Source organism: Tachypleus tridentatus, chromosome 12 (assembly GCF_004210375.1).
Source record: "Tachypleus tridentatus isolate NWPU-2018 chromosome 12, ASM421037v1, whole genome shotgun sequence".
NCBI lineage: Eukaryota > Metazoa > Arthropoda > Merostomata > Xiphosura > Limulidae > Tachypleus > Tachypleus tridentatus.
The window spans coordinates 65,043,647-65,060,551 of NC_134836.1; the positions used below are offsets into that span (position 1 = coordinate 65,043,647).

A 16,905-nucleotide genomic window follows, 5' to 3' on the forward strand; every position below is an offset into this window, starting at 1 on the left:
GAATTTATTTAATATAAAAAGAACTTGATAAAGTTTTGAGCATTGCCTAAAGATTGAAATTACCAAAAAAACATCTTATATTTGTATGTCATGTTTAGAGTCTCAGTTGGTAATTTATTCGTACTGGTTGTGTTTTGAAAGAGATCATTCCAAATACAATAATTATGTATAAGGAGAGTCAGTCATGATAGGAGGTAGAGAATTCTCTCGTGTTGCTAATGTATTATTTTCATTGAGCTATGAAATTCTATAAAGATGTGGTAATAATTAAAATAGATGTAGATCTAATAGTATAGGTATGTAGTTAATGAAATGTTTCTATTATGTAATATAGTTTTAATATCTGAATTTCAAAAGTAAAATATGTTAATTTGTAACGTCTTAGTCATTTCTGTATCACGTGATGGCACTTGTTTGTTCCAAGTTGCTGAACTTAGGTAGTCTTTTCACTTGTATTTGATTGACTGAGATTGAATACAACTTTCAGACTTGTAGATTTTCCTAATACATAACATAATGTTATAGGAAATTGTTTTAATGCAGAATGTTTGGTTAGAAAACCAGTTAAATTGTAATAATTCTAGAACATTGTATGCTTTGTGTTTATTACTGTTTGTGCTCTAAAGTATATATTTGAAATTAATAAATAATTTGGGAAAAAAATCAAAAACAGCCCAGTGAAAATTTGGGTTAACATCTGTCAACACTTTAAGTCTTTGACAACAAAAGAAATTACAGCAAGTACTAAATTTTTGTTATTTTTTATGTACATATTTTGTTTGTTATAAAAGTAAAAAAAAAACTTATTAGGTAACACGAGAAAATATAAATGATGAAATAGATTAATTTATTTGCAATATTTGTATATATGTATGAAGATTGTGTGTATTACATAATTTTATGCTGTAATTTGAACTAAGTGTATACAAGGTGATTCCTAGCTTGTTACATAGGCTTAGTATATTGGAATTTGTCATATTAACTGATGCAAGCCTTTCGATAGTCAGGATAAATAATGATAAGCTTCTATTGTAATCTGCAGGGATTTTCGAAAGGAAAAATATAATTTTTCATCATTTGATATTATGAAAATGATAATTTGATAAATATGATTAACTGCCTTCCATCTAGTCTTACACTGCTAAATTAAGGACTTCTAGTGCAGATAGCCTTTGTGTAGATTTGTGCATACCTCAACACAAGCTTTATCGACAAGCTGTTATTTCCAACATCTCTTTTTAACATTTTAAGATCTTGCTGAGTAGCATCTGTGTTCAGTAATGCTAGCAGTTTATTCTTAAAAACTACTTAATGAAAGACATCTACAAGAAATATCTTTATTTAAACTTGTATTATTAAGTGTAATTCTTTGTTTATTATGTTATTGGTATGAAACTCAGGTTAGTCTCGTATTTTATCTGGAAAGTTATGGGGGGGAGAATTTAGAATATATGAATTGTGAATTTTGTCTTTTTATTTATAATGACAGTTTTGAAAGTGTAAAGAATAGTAATTTGTTAATCCTTATGTGAAAATACATTTCCATAAAAATGTTTCTCTGTAACAAAAATAATAAAATTTCACTCTAAATGTCCTTTTTTTTGTAACTGTTACTTATGTCTGAATTTTTGAAGAATAGGTTCGTATAATCTGTAGTTTTTCACCACACGTTGTTTTGATGACTATTATAAACTGGGAGAAAACTGAAAAGATACTGATTCAGAAAAAGCTGTTTGTTGTGCACCAGTTTGATATCACGGAGTATAATATTACATGTAACAACTTCATGGTTGCATTTGTTTTTATACTATTGTAGTTTACAGTAGTTGGTGTGAAACATGAGCAGTAATGAATTATCTGTGTAAAGAAACTGCGACCAAAAACAATTTCATATTAGATTGTATTTATAATATTAATGAAGAAATGGTTATTAACTGATTGATTCTTATGACTTAGCTCTTGCAGATACTTAGGTTGGATAGATTAGAATCAGTATCCTTACTTGATTAGGCTGGATGCTGCCCAGACTTTAGAATGTTAAAACTATTAATATAAGATTTTATAACTTGTGACCTGTTGCCATAAAAACCTGAGTGTGCTATAAGAGTGACAGTTACATGTTACTTTGGAGTAGTGAGTGATATTGAAGTAGCTTCATTTCCTCTAGTATATTAATTAAGAATTGGGGATGGCTATACATAACTTTGAAGTTTTTTATACAGAATTATAGAACAATACAATCTTTATTATGAGGTTCACTGTGGCTCGTCTTTTAAGTTTAATTTTTCTGGGGAAAGGTTTTTGTAAGTTGTTTTGAACATGCATCCTGTTACTTTGTTAGAATTTAAATTTCTGCTTTAACATGACTCCTTAGTTTGAGAATGTATCAAATCTAACTAATTCTTTCAACTTGCAACACTAATATAGATTATTATAAATTTTTTAAATCAACATGAAAAACATGTAACATTATATTATTCTTAAATTCTGTGTTTTAATTTATTTTCAGTTAGGGTGACAATACATGCATGTAGTCGCATAGTATTTTTTTAACCATCTTAACAGGATGTTGTAAGTGTGGTGAAGATGGACACATGTCATGAGACTGTCCTAATGTTGGAGAGGACAGGAGAAGTAAATCTGGTTGCTTCAAGTATGGTGAAGATGGACACATCTCACGAGACTGTAAAAATCCTGATAAACAAGTTGTACATGATGGTAAGTTTTATGTAAACTGTTTTGATGTTACTACATACTACTATATTTTAGGAAGTCCTTAAAGAAGTTGAAGGTTTACTTGTAAGAGCAATGCATGTTGAAAAAAAACGATTAAAGAAAACCTGTTACGGAACTTGCTCTATCATCGATATTTAACTTCCTAACAGGTTATGCAACAATTAGCTATTGAAAAACATGAAATGAAGTATACTTTTTCCATTAAGATGGCCCTCATCGTTGATCCCTGCACATGGTGAGGGGACCTCCCAGGGAAAGGTTCTGTTCTTTCAGTTTACCTCCTCTGGGATCTAAACATCCAGGTCAGTCGGCTAGTAACTTTATGATGTAATGCCAAAAACATTTCATTGTTTTTAACCAAACTTCTACCTGTTTTCCAGTAAATCGTATCTGTGTATTTAAGGCAGTACTCAATCTGCACTATTTATACTGACTTGCTTAGTTCTCTACTGGCTCTGGAATTGCTTCATGTTGGTTCACCACCCTGTTCTTGCTGATATTCAAAACCAACTGGCTCATTTCTCTTTAACATGTACTTCTATCCAGTTTTTCTGGATATTGGGCCACATTGGTATTCATGGGAAAGAGCTCGCCGACACTGCAACTATCTGCTCTGGCACTATCATTGCTGTGCCTATTCCATACATGGACTATGGTCCTGTATTCAAGATTCGGCTCTGTGCCAGCTGGCAGTCGACTTGAAGTGAACAATGAGGAAACAAGCTTTTCCAAATAAAACCCTATAGTGGAGTTTGGCCACCTTGCTTCCGTAAGGTTCGGAAAGAGGAAGTTGTTCTGACTGGACTAAGCATTGGTCACAGTTTTTTAACACATCATTTCCTTTATCTGGAACTGATGCACCGATGTGTAGTTTGTGTAACACTCAGATTACTATAAGCCACATTGTACTTTCTTGCCATCGTTACGACTCTCAACGACGGAACTATTTTAAACATGTTCTGTCTCTAGGTTTTTCCATGACATTAGACAGTGTTATTGGTGAAGGTGACACTGTCCATCTTGATAATGTTTTTAGTTTTTTAACAGCCATTAATCTTTTTAATGTTATTTAAGGGTTTTATATTTCTTCATTTAATCTTTTTTATTGTGGTTCCATTTTAAGAGTCACAATCTCTCTAGTTCGATTTTAAATTAGAAAATGGCCGTAACATTAAATTCCAGAACTGGAGAGGCCAATTTCAGGTGACTAATGCTGCTGTTTGAACTACCGTCAGTCGTTCTGGCCATTTTTTATTACAATTTTGCTACATGTCTTTTAACACTTTTATTGCCTACTTTTGATAGTGGCTGTAATGACCCAGAACCAGGACTAGAAAGGCCAACTTCAGATGACTGACGGTGGTTCTCGTTACTTACTTGTTAGTCTTCTTGGCGGGTTATGGTAATTACCATTATGCTACATACAGCTCGTTACGACTTTTGTTACTGTAGTTTTTCTCTAAATGTTGTAGACTAGATGTAAACATTGGTTTTATGCTATTTATGTTTTTACTTGCTGTTTTGTTTTACTTTCATTTCTTTTTATGAATTTTACTTTTTTCCCGGAAGTTTGGTGCACATAGCCTAGCTCCTTTGTGCCATAAAATACTAAATCAGCTAACCAACCACTGAGATATACAAAATTTCCAGATCTTAGCACATTGTAGTTAGACTAGTAACAAAACAGATTCTATTTCCACAAACAAATCTTTAGCATAAATATTTCATAAAGAAATCTGATTCTTTGTATACAAAATACCTGTAATCTTTACTAAATACCTACCTAATTTTGTGAAGATGTGAACGTTGTGTCAAAAGTTAGCATAAATACTTGACATGTGCAAATGTGTAGAACTTGTGTATATTGTACTTAGCTTGTAGGAAAAGGGTTAAGTTGTAATTTCCTTTTTCATTACTACTAGTTGCATCCAGTTGGGGATTAGGCTTGAGTCAAATTTTGTAATTGTTAACTTGTCTTTTCCTCGAAGATAGGTTTTTCTGTTGTGTCCTTTATCCTTTTCTTTAGTGGACTTGTAAATTTGATAATTGTTTTTAACATGTAAGTTCCTTAATGGTTTTGTATGTCAAATGTTGTTTATTAATTTATATTGCTGCACTTCATGACAATTCTAGTGGGTTCTAAGTTCTGTTTGAAGGTTTCTACCTATAGTTCTGCCTTTTCCCTGATCTATTTCCTTCCTTCCTCCTCTTTGGGATCACTTTTCTTCAAAGATTGGTCTGTTCAAGATTTACTACACAAAGGGGCTGCCAAATGGGTGTTACTCATTCCCCTTGAGTGTAATTCCCATCTAATTGTTGTCCCTCAAAAGACAGATGTTTGGAGACCTGTTATAGAATTGTCCCAGTTGAACGTTTTAACTGAAGTCACTGTGCTTTACTATGGACTTCTCTCACTTCAGGTTTTTTTTTACCCTGGAACTCTGAATGATTAAATCATGATGGTTGCTTATCTTCATATTCGAACTGTTCTTGTGTCATGCTATTTTCTATGGTTCATCCAGTAGGCTTGTTTCTTCCATTTCCAGGTGCTACTGTTTGGTTCTTCTTTGTTTCCTTGTTTTATTAAGTGGAATAATGTTTCTTTGGTGGATTGGGTGGGGGGAGCTTTCTTCAGTTCCCAAGAGATTTCTGGTTGGTTGTTTATTGAGGAGACTTCTTTCCATTTGATATATCCTGGAACGTTTTGCAGTTTATTGGACTCTGTATTATTTCCTCCTGCTCCTGAGGGGCCAGGTGGTTGTGGTTCAAACTGATTATTCCACTGTTATCAGCTATATCACTAAGCAAGGGTAGCTAAATTTAGATCTTTATTTTCAGACAATGAATCTTCTTCACTGGGCCTACTAGCACTACCTAGTAGTCTTCATTTATGTATCTGCACTCAGATGAGACTCTTCTTCAAAGTCTTTCTCCCCTTATCCAGACAACAACTTTTTTCTTTCTCACTACTCTGTATTGGCCTGCTCAGACATGCTTTCCTATACTTTGGCCTTTACTGTAGGAACATCCCCTGGCCTTTCCTTTGTCTCAGTCTCTCCTCTGACAATTGCAATCAGATATAGTTCATACCATTGTCACTGAATTCCACTTGCTCATGTGGCTTTTGACGAGCATCAGCATGGACTTGCTCATCATGTAGCATCTTTCCTTTTCCATTCCATTCTTCCTTTCTCCTTGTCTTTATACCAGAGGCAGTGGTTTTCTTCATATCTTGGTCCATTTGCTGTGGCTTTCTGTCCTTTTGTATGTCTTATTTACCAGTTCTTTGCCTGATCGTTTGATCAGTTTTGTTATGTGAACTTTGGATTTAATGAAAATTTTAGTAAAATTGTACACTTTTGTATTAGATGTGAAAGAAACTTTTCTTAAAATTTTATCTGAAGATGCTGAAGTCTACATTTTATTGTAACATCCATTATTATACATAAAATGTGATGTACAATTGTTATTAAAATTTAGTGCTTTAGCAGGTCTCTGGGATTTGCATGTAAAAGTCCAATTGCACAAAATCCAATTTCTTAACTGTAATGTGAACTTTAGAACTACATAAAATTGTTTGAGCTGCATGGTATAATAGCTCCAGGTTGAAGAAAGTTGAAATAGAAACAACTCTCAACCAAAATTAAACTGATGAATAAGGAAGCCAAAAGAAAATATCAAACTTGCTAGTGTGTGAAATAATTTGCCCCAGAAAATCTAAAGTATTATTCATTATTCAGGAGACATGAATGAAATGTGTAATATGATCAAAGAAATTATATTTAGTTGTCTTATTCTTGTAAATTATTAATTTAAACCCCCATGGTCAGTCTTTTATTTTTGTTATTTTGTGAAATTAAATTGCTGTATATGTGAATCAGATTTCGCTTTGTTAGTATTTGTAAGATGCAATAAATTAATATGTAGAAAAGTAGGGAAAAGTTAAGTGACTGCTCTGTATTATGCAGTTTTGTTTACCTGTGAAAATAAATTAATTCCTGTTACATATTCTCAAATTCCTTGTGTGGTACTAGAATACTGTAGATTCATGTGTACTAAAAATAATTGTTTATTAAAAAATAGCATGTTGAAGGTTAATTTGCATTATTTGAGAAGCAAAGAAAAATTGTGCTCGTTTTTGATGATATTTATCATTGGAGCATTCTGTATCTGAGTATGATCTCATATATTTATTTTTCTATCCTGTTGTTTCCTAGTGGGAGGAAAAATTTTCCTTTGGACATTCTACAACGCCATCATCCTTGTGAACCTCTCCAACAACTTCATTCAAGCATTAAACAGAAATTCACAAAAGTTTATCAGACTTTCTTCCATCCCATTCCCTCACTTCCAGACTTTTATTTTTTTTTCTTTTCAGAACAGCAGGTGCACCAGGTGACATTACAGTTTTATTGAGCTGAGATAATAAGAAAATATATAATTTGAGTGAGATTAGGTTAACCTCATGAGGCTACATTTCTGTAATTTGTAGATTCAAGGTATTTATTACTCTTTGTTTGAAAAATATTTTTTTTGCTAGAAACTGTGAGTTTCATTGCCTGTAATTATAATTATCATTTTCTTTTTACAAATTGTTCCATAAAACAAAAGTTTAGAAGTACGAGTAAAAAGTTTGAGAGACAATGACAAGCTATTTTTTGGTAGTCATGAATCTAAGGTTGTGAATATTCAGTATAGCTTTGCTCCAAAATAAGCAGAGGCATTTCATAAATTAGGGAATTTTTATTGATTTGACAGTTAATTTAAATTTATTAAAGCTAGATTTTGTTGTTTCAACTTCAGTGTTTGCTTGTAATTTATTGGTTTTGAATATTATTATGTGCAATGTAAAATGAAATGTATAATTTAATCATAAATAATTTTTATTTTCCATTAATTTTCTTTGAAATTTATTCAAGGTGGAATATAATGATGTGGCTGGAGGTATAAATGAACAATCAGATGATAATGAAAATGCAGAGAAGAGTGAAAGAGACAGGTTCTCAGATGGAACTTGTGCCTGATCAAGAACTGAATGGTGTGATTTATTTTTGTAGTTCACTATGAATGTTTTAAAGCATAAGTATGAAATATAATTGTATGTAACTTATATTTGAGGTACCACTAAGTAGTCTAAAAAATGACTTTCAATAGCCTAAAAACATATACTGTTAGTATCTTTTGAACTTCAATACATTTCAAAGTATGAAAAAAAAACTCATTTTGCTTGTAAGAGCTAATTCAGTTTTATATTATTCCATTTCACATATTTGAGAAACTTTCTCAACAACGTCTAGTTGAATTTGATCTATACTTGCTCTGATAAAGGTAAAGATTGAACTTATCATGCATGAAAAATTTATTTTAAAAACTTCTTAAGTAAAATGGACATTTCTGAATAGCAAGAAACATGACATAGTTTTTATGAAAGGTTGTACAAAGAAACTTGCTGTTCAGTTTTTGCTGTTGTATATATGGAAATAACTGCGTTACATATACATGTTCTAGAATAAAAATTGTTCCTGTATTTAGTGATGAAAGTATTGAAGTTATTTGGAGTTTTTAAAGTTATGTATTACATGTTTGTTTTATTTTTTCACTACTAAGTTAGCTACTTTTATATTAATGTAAAAAAGCTTTATTTACTTTTGAACTTGTATTTCATTCATGACATATTATGGATTTGCTTTTCTCAAACATAAAACTTAGCCCTATGGTTATAGTACCCCTCTTGCAATCGGTCACTGAATATGCTTGATCTTTAAGCCATGAGGTATTTTAATGTGATGGTCATTCCCATTAATCATTGGTAAAACAGTAGCCCAAAAGTTTCTGATCAATGTTTTAGAGACCTTTAAGACAACATTCTTAATATTATAGGATTTGACTGTGGTAGTAATGGGTCTTACCATGTTCTATATATATCCTTTTATTATTTGTTTAGTAAGTATGTGTTGTATAATCATTACCTAAGTTAGATACAGATAATTGTAAAATTTTTTGTAAGGAAGATATTTAGTGGGTGTGTACGTAAATCAAGCTTTCCAGTACACCCTTTTTTAAAATTTAATATAGAAATTTAAACCTCTTGTGACATCTGAATTACTCACCAGTGTGGCTGAATTTGCTATAATATCCAGGCTTATGGAGAGTAAATTCTGTACCTTCTTCCTCCTTACAAAATTCCACACAACACATGATAGTGAATACATTATCTGGTTCTTAATTTTATAAAGGTGTCTTCTCCATGGATATCTTGCATTCTGTTGACTGATATTGTCAAATAAGGCTTGTTTAAGCTTGTTAGTCACTATAAGGTGTTTAGGTTAATATGAATAATTCTACTATTTTATGGAAGAGGGACAGTTCAGCCAACCTTCTAAACTCTGTATCTTCATAGCTGCTTACTATTAATAAACAAGTTCTTTGGGCAGTGAATTTTATTTTTGATGTTAATAAATCAAGATTTTGGCTGTACCCGTATACTGGAAATTGTGACATCCTTTTCTAGCCTACCTAATTACCACCCAAATTAAATTTAATTACATTGCAGAAGAGGGCCATCTTTTTAATCAAGTTTTATACATTTCTTTATTGGTATATTGAACTGTTTTTTAGTTTAGTGTTGATGGTCATTTTACCCTTTAATAAAAATATATTCAAAAGATCTGTTATACCTTTCAACTGATTTATGCTAAAATATTTAGATTAATATTACAAAACACAGATTTTTCTGCATTTTATTAAGTAGAAACTGGTTTTAAGAAAATCTCCATTAAAAAGAGAAAAAGTGTGAAATTTCTCTAATCCAAGAAGGTTTGTAATAATAATCAGCTTTGAATGCATTGTATCTTGAAGGTATCTTTAATATCATTGTAAGAGAGTAACATCTTCATGAAGGGTAGTTGTTTTGGATGGTATAATCACCGTTACTTGTGAGACTATGCATATTTATTTTACAGACCAAGAATGTAAGAATTGCTAACTTCAGTATATTAAGAGACAGTTGTCCTCAGACTTTTAATTATTATTATTATTATTCTTTACATACTCAAAGTAAATCTCAGTGAAAGCACTACTCTTATGTGAGATCAGTGGTTAACTTAATTTGAATGATTATTCATATCTGGATTATTTCATTTGGTTCATATATTGGCTAAACTTCTCTGTTAAGAGAAACAGTTGCACATGAAATTTCTTCTATAAAATGCTTAACAGTTTAGTTTTTGAATGGTAATTTTCATTGTATCTATGATAGTACTAAACTTAATTACACAGGATGAGGAGGCTGATCATGGAGATCACATAACTTTACAAACTTTCTTGTTGGGGCAAAAGGACCTGTAATTATTCCAGTATGTTTAGCTATGTTTCTTACTTTGATAAACAGTTGTTGTTCAAAAATGTGGTTGTATTAATATTTGGCTTGTAAATCTCTATAAGTCTAGTATATTATTTGTTTTTGGATTTTGCAGAAAGCTACATGAGAGCTTCCCTAATTTAGAGGGAGGGCAGCTAGTCATCACCACCCACTGCCAATGTTTGGGCTACTCTTTTACCAACAAATAGTGGGATTGACTGTTACATTATAACATCCCCATGGCTGAAAGGGCAAGCATATTTGGGGCAACGGGATTTGAACTGTGACTCTCAGATTACGAGTCAAACGCAAGGCCAGGCGGGCCCGTGTAGTATATTATTTTGTTAATAATGCTGGTTTTATTGCAGTGATTGTTTTTGTTTTTCCCTAACCACAGCTTTAACATTGTGAAGGGAGATGGTACAGAGTGGTCTGGGGTGTGGTGTTGGGACTCTGTTCCTTTCCTAAGTGCTGTGCTGTGCAAATTGTTCTGCTTATGTTAAGAATATTTAAGATATTTCTCTTTGAAATGCTCGTTGTTTTGACTTTACAGTGTTTATTGATCTTGTTGTTATATAAGTATTTTACCTTGCAAATGACTGATAATATAATCTCAAGTGTGAGCCTACCAGTGACAAATTTCACTGTTGAATTGTTTGAAATCTTCAATGTGTAACTGGTAGACAACCTCCAGGGAAGTAAAATCAACAGAATAAAATAGCTTGTGCTCATTTTATACACTTCACTGTGTCTTGCTGATCTAGATATTTTCATAGGCACGGGTACAGGAAGGTAATCTGTAGTCTGGCCTTGATGTTTCTTTTAGAGAGCAACGGTTTCCTCCTTGCACAACTCCCATGTAAGTTAAACTTGTGCAGTCTCTTTCTGATTGTAGAGGCATGCACTTTCAACATCAACAGTAGCCAGAGCCTGCTTTACAGGTATCCCGTGATGACATTTTAGGGTGTATGGAGACCTCTTTTAGCATCTTGCGGTCTGCTCTCGGGGTGAACTTGCTTAGACGACCAGACCTGGGCATGTTGGCAGTTGTTTTGAAAGTCCTCCACTTGTCGACTATTTTCTGGACAGTGAAATGGCTGATTTCAAAATCTTTTGGGATCTTTTTTAAATCCCTTACCAGACTCATAAGCTGCTACAATTTTCTTTCTCAATGCCTCAGACAGCTTTTTTGCTCTCACCATGTTGCTCACTCTCACTTCAACAGTCAGGAGCACACCAAACTAAATGTCTGAGGTTTAAATAGGGCAAGTCTCATTCAAAATGCTGAGTAGTGATCTTCTAATCATGTGCATCTGTGTGTGGGTTGAGTCATTTTAAGTTGGAATAAATGTGGAGGTGTGCTTTTTCCTGAGTTAGAATATGCATTTTTGTAGAAGTACATTTACAGAAGATCTTGAATAGTCTTTTCTTCAGTTTTAATTGTTTAGTTATATTCCTATAATCTCTCAGTATTGTTAAAATTGAGATTAAATATCTAAATATCCAAAAATGTTACAAAAAAATACACAGGCTTTCATAGGGTGTTCTAACTTTCTCACATGACTGCATGTACAGGATAATTTGCTCCTCCTACTGTATATGTTTATAATCATGTAAACTTAGCAAACTAACTCAAAAATTGGAGAGAGGGTGTGTGGGTTCAGCATAGAATTTAAATAATTGCTTTTGATAATGCATGTTTTTTGGTTTTATGTGGTTGGAAGGTGTAGAAACCCATTATTGAAGTTAGAAAATTTTCATGTTGAAAATGTGACATGGAAAAACTATTGATAAGTTTTTAGATATTTTTGAAATTAAAAAGTGGAAACTCCAATAATATAAAATTAAATTATAAATAGATTTTTATGTTAGGTTCATTGACATATATTGGTAATAAAGTGATTTAGTTATATTCCAAATGTACTGGAAAAACTTGACACTTTGATTCAGCCATAGTGAGAGAGCAGAATAACATCCTTTGAACTTTGTCACTTATATATCCTTGTTTTTACTCTGAGATTTTTTTAAAAATTTGAAAGAAGGTTTTTTTTTTAGGTTTACATTTTTTAGTAACCGGTAGTATAAGGTCGGAGCAGCTTATACTTTGTGCTAAATATTGACATTTGTGGAATTTGTTTTCAGTCTAATAAAGTTAAGCTTTCTCAGTTTTCTCTGCTGTGGAGGCATTGGTTGATAGATAAACAGTTGATTGTTGATACTGCCTGAAATGTATCTTAGTTTATACCTGACTTTTCTTACTTGGTCAGGTATTGTTTGTAACTCCTTATGCATTCATTAGATGTGCACAACTTTTCATATTGCAGTTATGTATGTAATACATAGAATGTTATAAAACTATTTATTTCTTCTTTGATAGATTGTGTAGGGAGAGTATTCATGATGAAACTTTGTAGAATGGATGGCAACTGCCTGTTGTGGAGAAATAAGTGCATAGGATGATGTTTCAAGTCTTCCGCCTTTCAAAACATCGTCCTCTACACTTGTACAGTTGCTGTCCATTCTACAGAGTTTAATCATATTTATTTCTTGATGTATTTGAAAGTAATATAAAATGCGAGGACTATAAGACAGCTCATAATTCAAACCTCGTTATATTTTTGTTTCTAATCAACCAAAAGGAACATCAGCCTGGAGCTTACTGCTTACAGAAGTACTTAAAACGAAAATTACTTTGCATCTTGGGATGAGAAAACATTGCTTGTCAAACCTTAAGACTTAAAACAAAAGTTCTGCTTTTTTTCATGTGAAAGTATTGTAATTTTACTGAGTTTATCAAATTTCTTGAGCATATACCTAATTCAGAAATTACAGCAAGAAAATTATCACAAGCACAAAATGGTTGTGGGGCTGTGCTGAAACAGTCAATGGGTGCTTTTTTATTTTTTGTCTACATTACCATTGTAATTAGACAAGTCTATTTTGGTTGATTTATTGATTAGTTGACAACTAATCGGCATACCTATGTCAAATACAACTGTACTTATCTTGTTTTATGAACCATTTCTCTTTTGATAATTTAATTTGGATTTCCCTGATTTCTACAAGTACAGTTATAGCTTAAAACTTGCATTTGTAAACTATTAAAATAATAAATTGTATTATATTCTTTATGGCTTAAACAAAATGCTGTTTAAAAGCTTATCTAGTTTATTAATATCATTTGAGAAAGACCATTCTTACTTGGATACAAGTAGATGATGTTTTTATAATATTGGCATTTCAGTGTTTATTTCTCATTGCATGTTACCTTAAACAATAAATATTTACATTTGTGTCTGTTTATTACTGCAAAACTAGTGAACTAATTGTCCTCAAACCTGGTGTGTAACCAAGGTGAAGTAAAGTGTTTAGATCTGACTTGTCCTTCCACGTGCATTGCACAGCTTGTAAAATTCTGATTGAACTTTCCTAATGGAAAAAAACACAAGAAAAACAAACTATACAAGCACTGTTAAATATTTAGAAAACTATTGAATTTCTAGTCATAATCTGTTGCAAAATAAAGTGACTAATTAATAGGGTTTTTAAAATTCTCTAACAAAATCCTGAACAAATGTAATTGATGTAATGTGTAAGTACAGGAAGTAATGAATAAAGTCAAACTGTAAGAAGTAGCTGGAAAGCTAACATCATTACTATTATTATTATGACAAAGAACAAGATGCAACACTAATGGTAAATACATTGACTGTAGGAAAATTACTATTAATACTGTAATAATATACCTGTAAAGAACATGCTTTAATTATATAGAATAAGATATTAAAGAGAAGTAAAGCTAATGGTGGCTGCAATATGACAGTGATTCATTATTACCTTAAAATTAATTTTTAGAGAAATTATATTGTTGATTGTTTTGTATTATAATTTATCTCAGATCAGTCTCCAATCTATTGTGTTACGTATTATGTTATGTTAGAAAGAAATGGTTCTATTTCTATAAAACAATTGTCAAACACATTTTTAGTTAAGTACAAGAAACTAAAATTTTTAAAAGATGATTAGAAAATAAAGTTTTGTCTGAACACAAAAAATTGATGATGATTCAATTCACATAAAGAAAAACTTAGAGCAGTTGCCCATGACTGAAACATTGTTTAAAAAAACTTGTTGAATATTTATTAAAATTAAATAAATTTTGGTTGTTGTCTTCATATGATTACTACATTCAAGTCTTATAATTATTCACATAATTATAATGGAAGTGAAACATTGTACTAGATCCCTTTCATGTATCACAAAATCAGATTTTTTTGTTTTTTTAGCAGAAGGTGTGGCAAAAATATGTCATACAGGCAGTAACTGCATAAATTTGTCTCTGATTGCATTACAAAAACTTTCCAAAATAACATATGACCTAACTATGTGTTGGGCATCAAGCATTGCTAAACCAAACCATATAGTGGACAACACATACAGCATCAGTCAAAAGGAAATTTTATTCATATTAGGCATAGTTCTACTTGTTCATAGTAGGGAATTCTCAATGAATTCTAGGAATCATACAAAATAGGTTTCACATACTCTAATAGTAATAGCACAATTATAATGATACATACTAATACACGTACAATATGTGTTTGACATGGTCAGATAGGTTGGGCACTTGATCTTTTTTCACCTATCAAAAGTGAATCTGTATTTATAAAAAATTATTAATAGGCTTCAAAAGAGTATATAAACATGTTAACTGAAATATCCTAGTGTCAGTTTGTAATTTCTGTACATGTAAAGCTCACAGCCAAATAAAAATGCTTTCCAAATTTAAGGGTTTTATTTCTAAATGAAAACTTTTGTAATAAAAGGTAAGGGGCCCTTAAAACAGGACCATTTTAAACACTTGTAAAAAATATCTTTAGATATAAAACCAGACAAATGTTTATAGACATAGTGTGTCTTTAGCACATGAATGTTCTGTACCACAGACCTCACCAAATACAATTCTTTCCCTCAAGAAAAAAATTCTGAAAGAAAATCTTCTTTAAATATTACAGAATAGTTAATGATTTTGAAAAAAAAGCATTTAATTGATATAAAAAATATATGTACATTAAATTCCCTTGATAAAAAACAATAAACACGTTATATACATGAAGGGGCACAGTAAATACTTATATTATTAATAAATATACAAAATATCATATCAAAATTACACTTGTCTTCTATATATATGTATATAAAATGCTAGAAAGAATCAAGCCAACTTAAGTTAAGGTGTATATAAGACAACTTTATTCCACCATTTAATACCTCAATTATTGAACTATGTAATTCATGTGACAGTGGTACATTAAAAATTGTTAATAAGATTTGATTTTTTTACATTCACCATTAGAACTTTAAAATACAAGAAATTTGTTGATGTTTTTTAAGTAAAGAAAAGTTAGCAATTTAACTATTTTGTAATGATAAAACAGGAGAAGTGCTAATAAGCATGCATTATGTAATAAATAATAAACAGATTCAAAAACTCTTATTATCTATTGAACAATGTAATGATACTTTTGTGTATTCCTCAATCTGTCTTTCAGTTGAACAACCATCTGATGCTGATCTGATATCTTCAGTGCTTTTATTATTTTTCATTATTTTTTTTATATTATATGTGGTTTACTTTGTTTGTAATTTCGTGCAAATCTACACAAAGACTACTGATGCGAGCTTTTTCTAAATTAACAGCGAAAGACTAGTCACCACCACCCACTGCCAACTCTTGGGCTACTCTTTTACCAGTGAATAGTGGGAGTGACTTTTACATCAAAATAACCTCACAACAGAAAGAGCAAGCATGTTCAGATTGCGAGTCAAGTGCCCAACCTATCTGACCAGGTCAAACACATATTATACGTGTATTAGCATGTATCATTATAATTGTGCTATTACTATTAGAGTATCTAAAATATAATTTAGATAAACCAATAATGATTTTGGTTAGATGAAATGAAAACCTAATTAGGATTATAAAATTTGGGAATTGTATTAACTAGGAACCTTCTCCTTTGACGACAGATGCCGTGACTTTGTTTTAACTCACAAGCCGTCATCAGAGAATGACAGTGGTCCTCATGAAAACATTAGCTAACTCTTTGAAGCAAATTTGAAAGATGAATGGTTGGAACTAGAACATGTTCATCAAGTAAATCTTGTTTTTTCATTATATATGTGTTAATTCATGATGAATTGTTAAAAGATGGTTCAGGTGTTTGTTTTACATAAGAAAATAACAGATGAAACATAATATTTATTATAAGAAATTAAAATTTAATTAAACTAACATTTTGTGTGTGGTTACTACAAGATTTATTTTAATTTCATGTAGTTAAAGTAATAAATGCAAGTCTTCAAAGTTTTTGCTTATTTGTAAAGTTATTATTTTGCTGTATCTTTCATTGTTGTGTTTTAATGTGTCTTTCTTCAGACTTATATTACCAAAATATTTCTTATCTTGAGTTGTCAACTCTAAATAGTTCATTATATATTTAACAAACTGCTGGTTCTAAGAAAAAAAAAAGTATTCATTTCAAGAGTTAATTCATATGAAATGTTTAAAGCTAGTGGCATAATTATTAGTATAACATTTGTTTTTATTAATTACTTAAGATCAGTGCTAGCTTTGTGCATAAATCAACAAATTATGTGTGAAAGATTTGAAAAAGCTTTATTATTCTGTAAAACTGTTACTTGTGGTGGCAAAAAAGGTTATTGGATTTCTATCAATGTTGAAAAAATATGGTGTTTGCCTTGTGATAAGGGAAACATCATTTGTGAAACATTAGAGTGAGCATATG

The 16,905-nt window shown here is 31.2% G+C and overlaps 1 protein-coding gene across 6 annotated transcripts in view; it reads left to right on the forward strand.

Annotated features, from left to right (window-relative positions):
- LOC143233438 (anoctamin-9-like) overlaps positions 1–16,905 on the forward strand; it is a 71,930-nt gene that overhangs the window by 35,337 nt on the left and 19,688 nt on the right. Inside the window, exons 5-7 of one of the 6 annotated variants that reach the window (XR_013018150.1) lie at positions 2,566–2,718; positions 6,954–7,131; positions 7,656–7,772. The exons of 3 other annotated variants lie outside the window; for them this stretch is intronic. Coding sequence is in view for 2 of the 3 variants with exons in the window: in XM_076469684.1 (XP_076325799.1) it covers positions 2,566–2,718; positions 7,656–7,760 (258 nt within the window). In the remaining variant the exon portion in view is untranslated. 2 more of the 6 variants (XM_076469684.1, XM_076469685.1) reach the window with 2 other exon arrangements.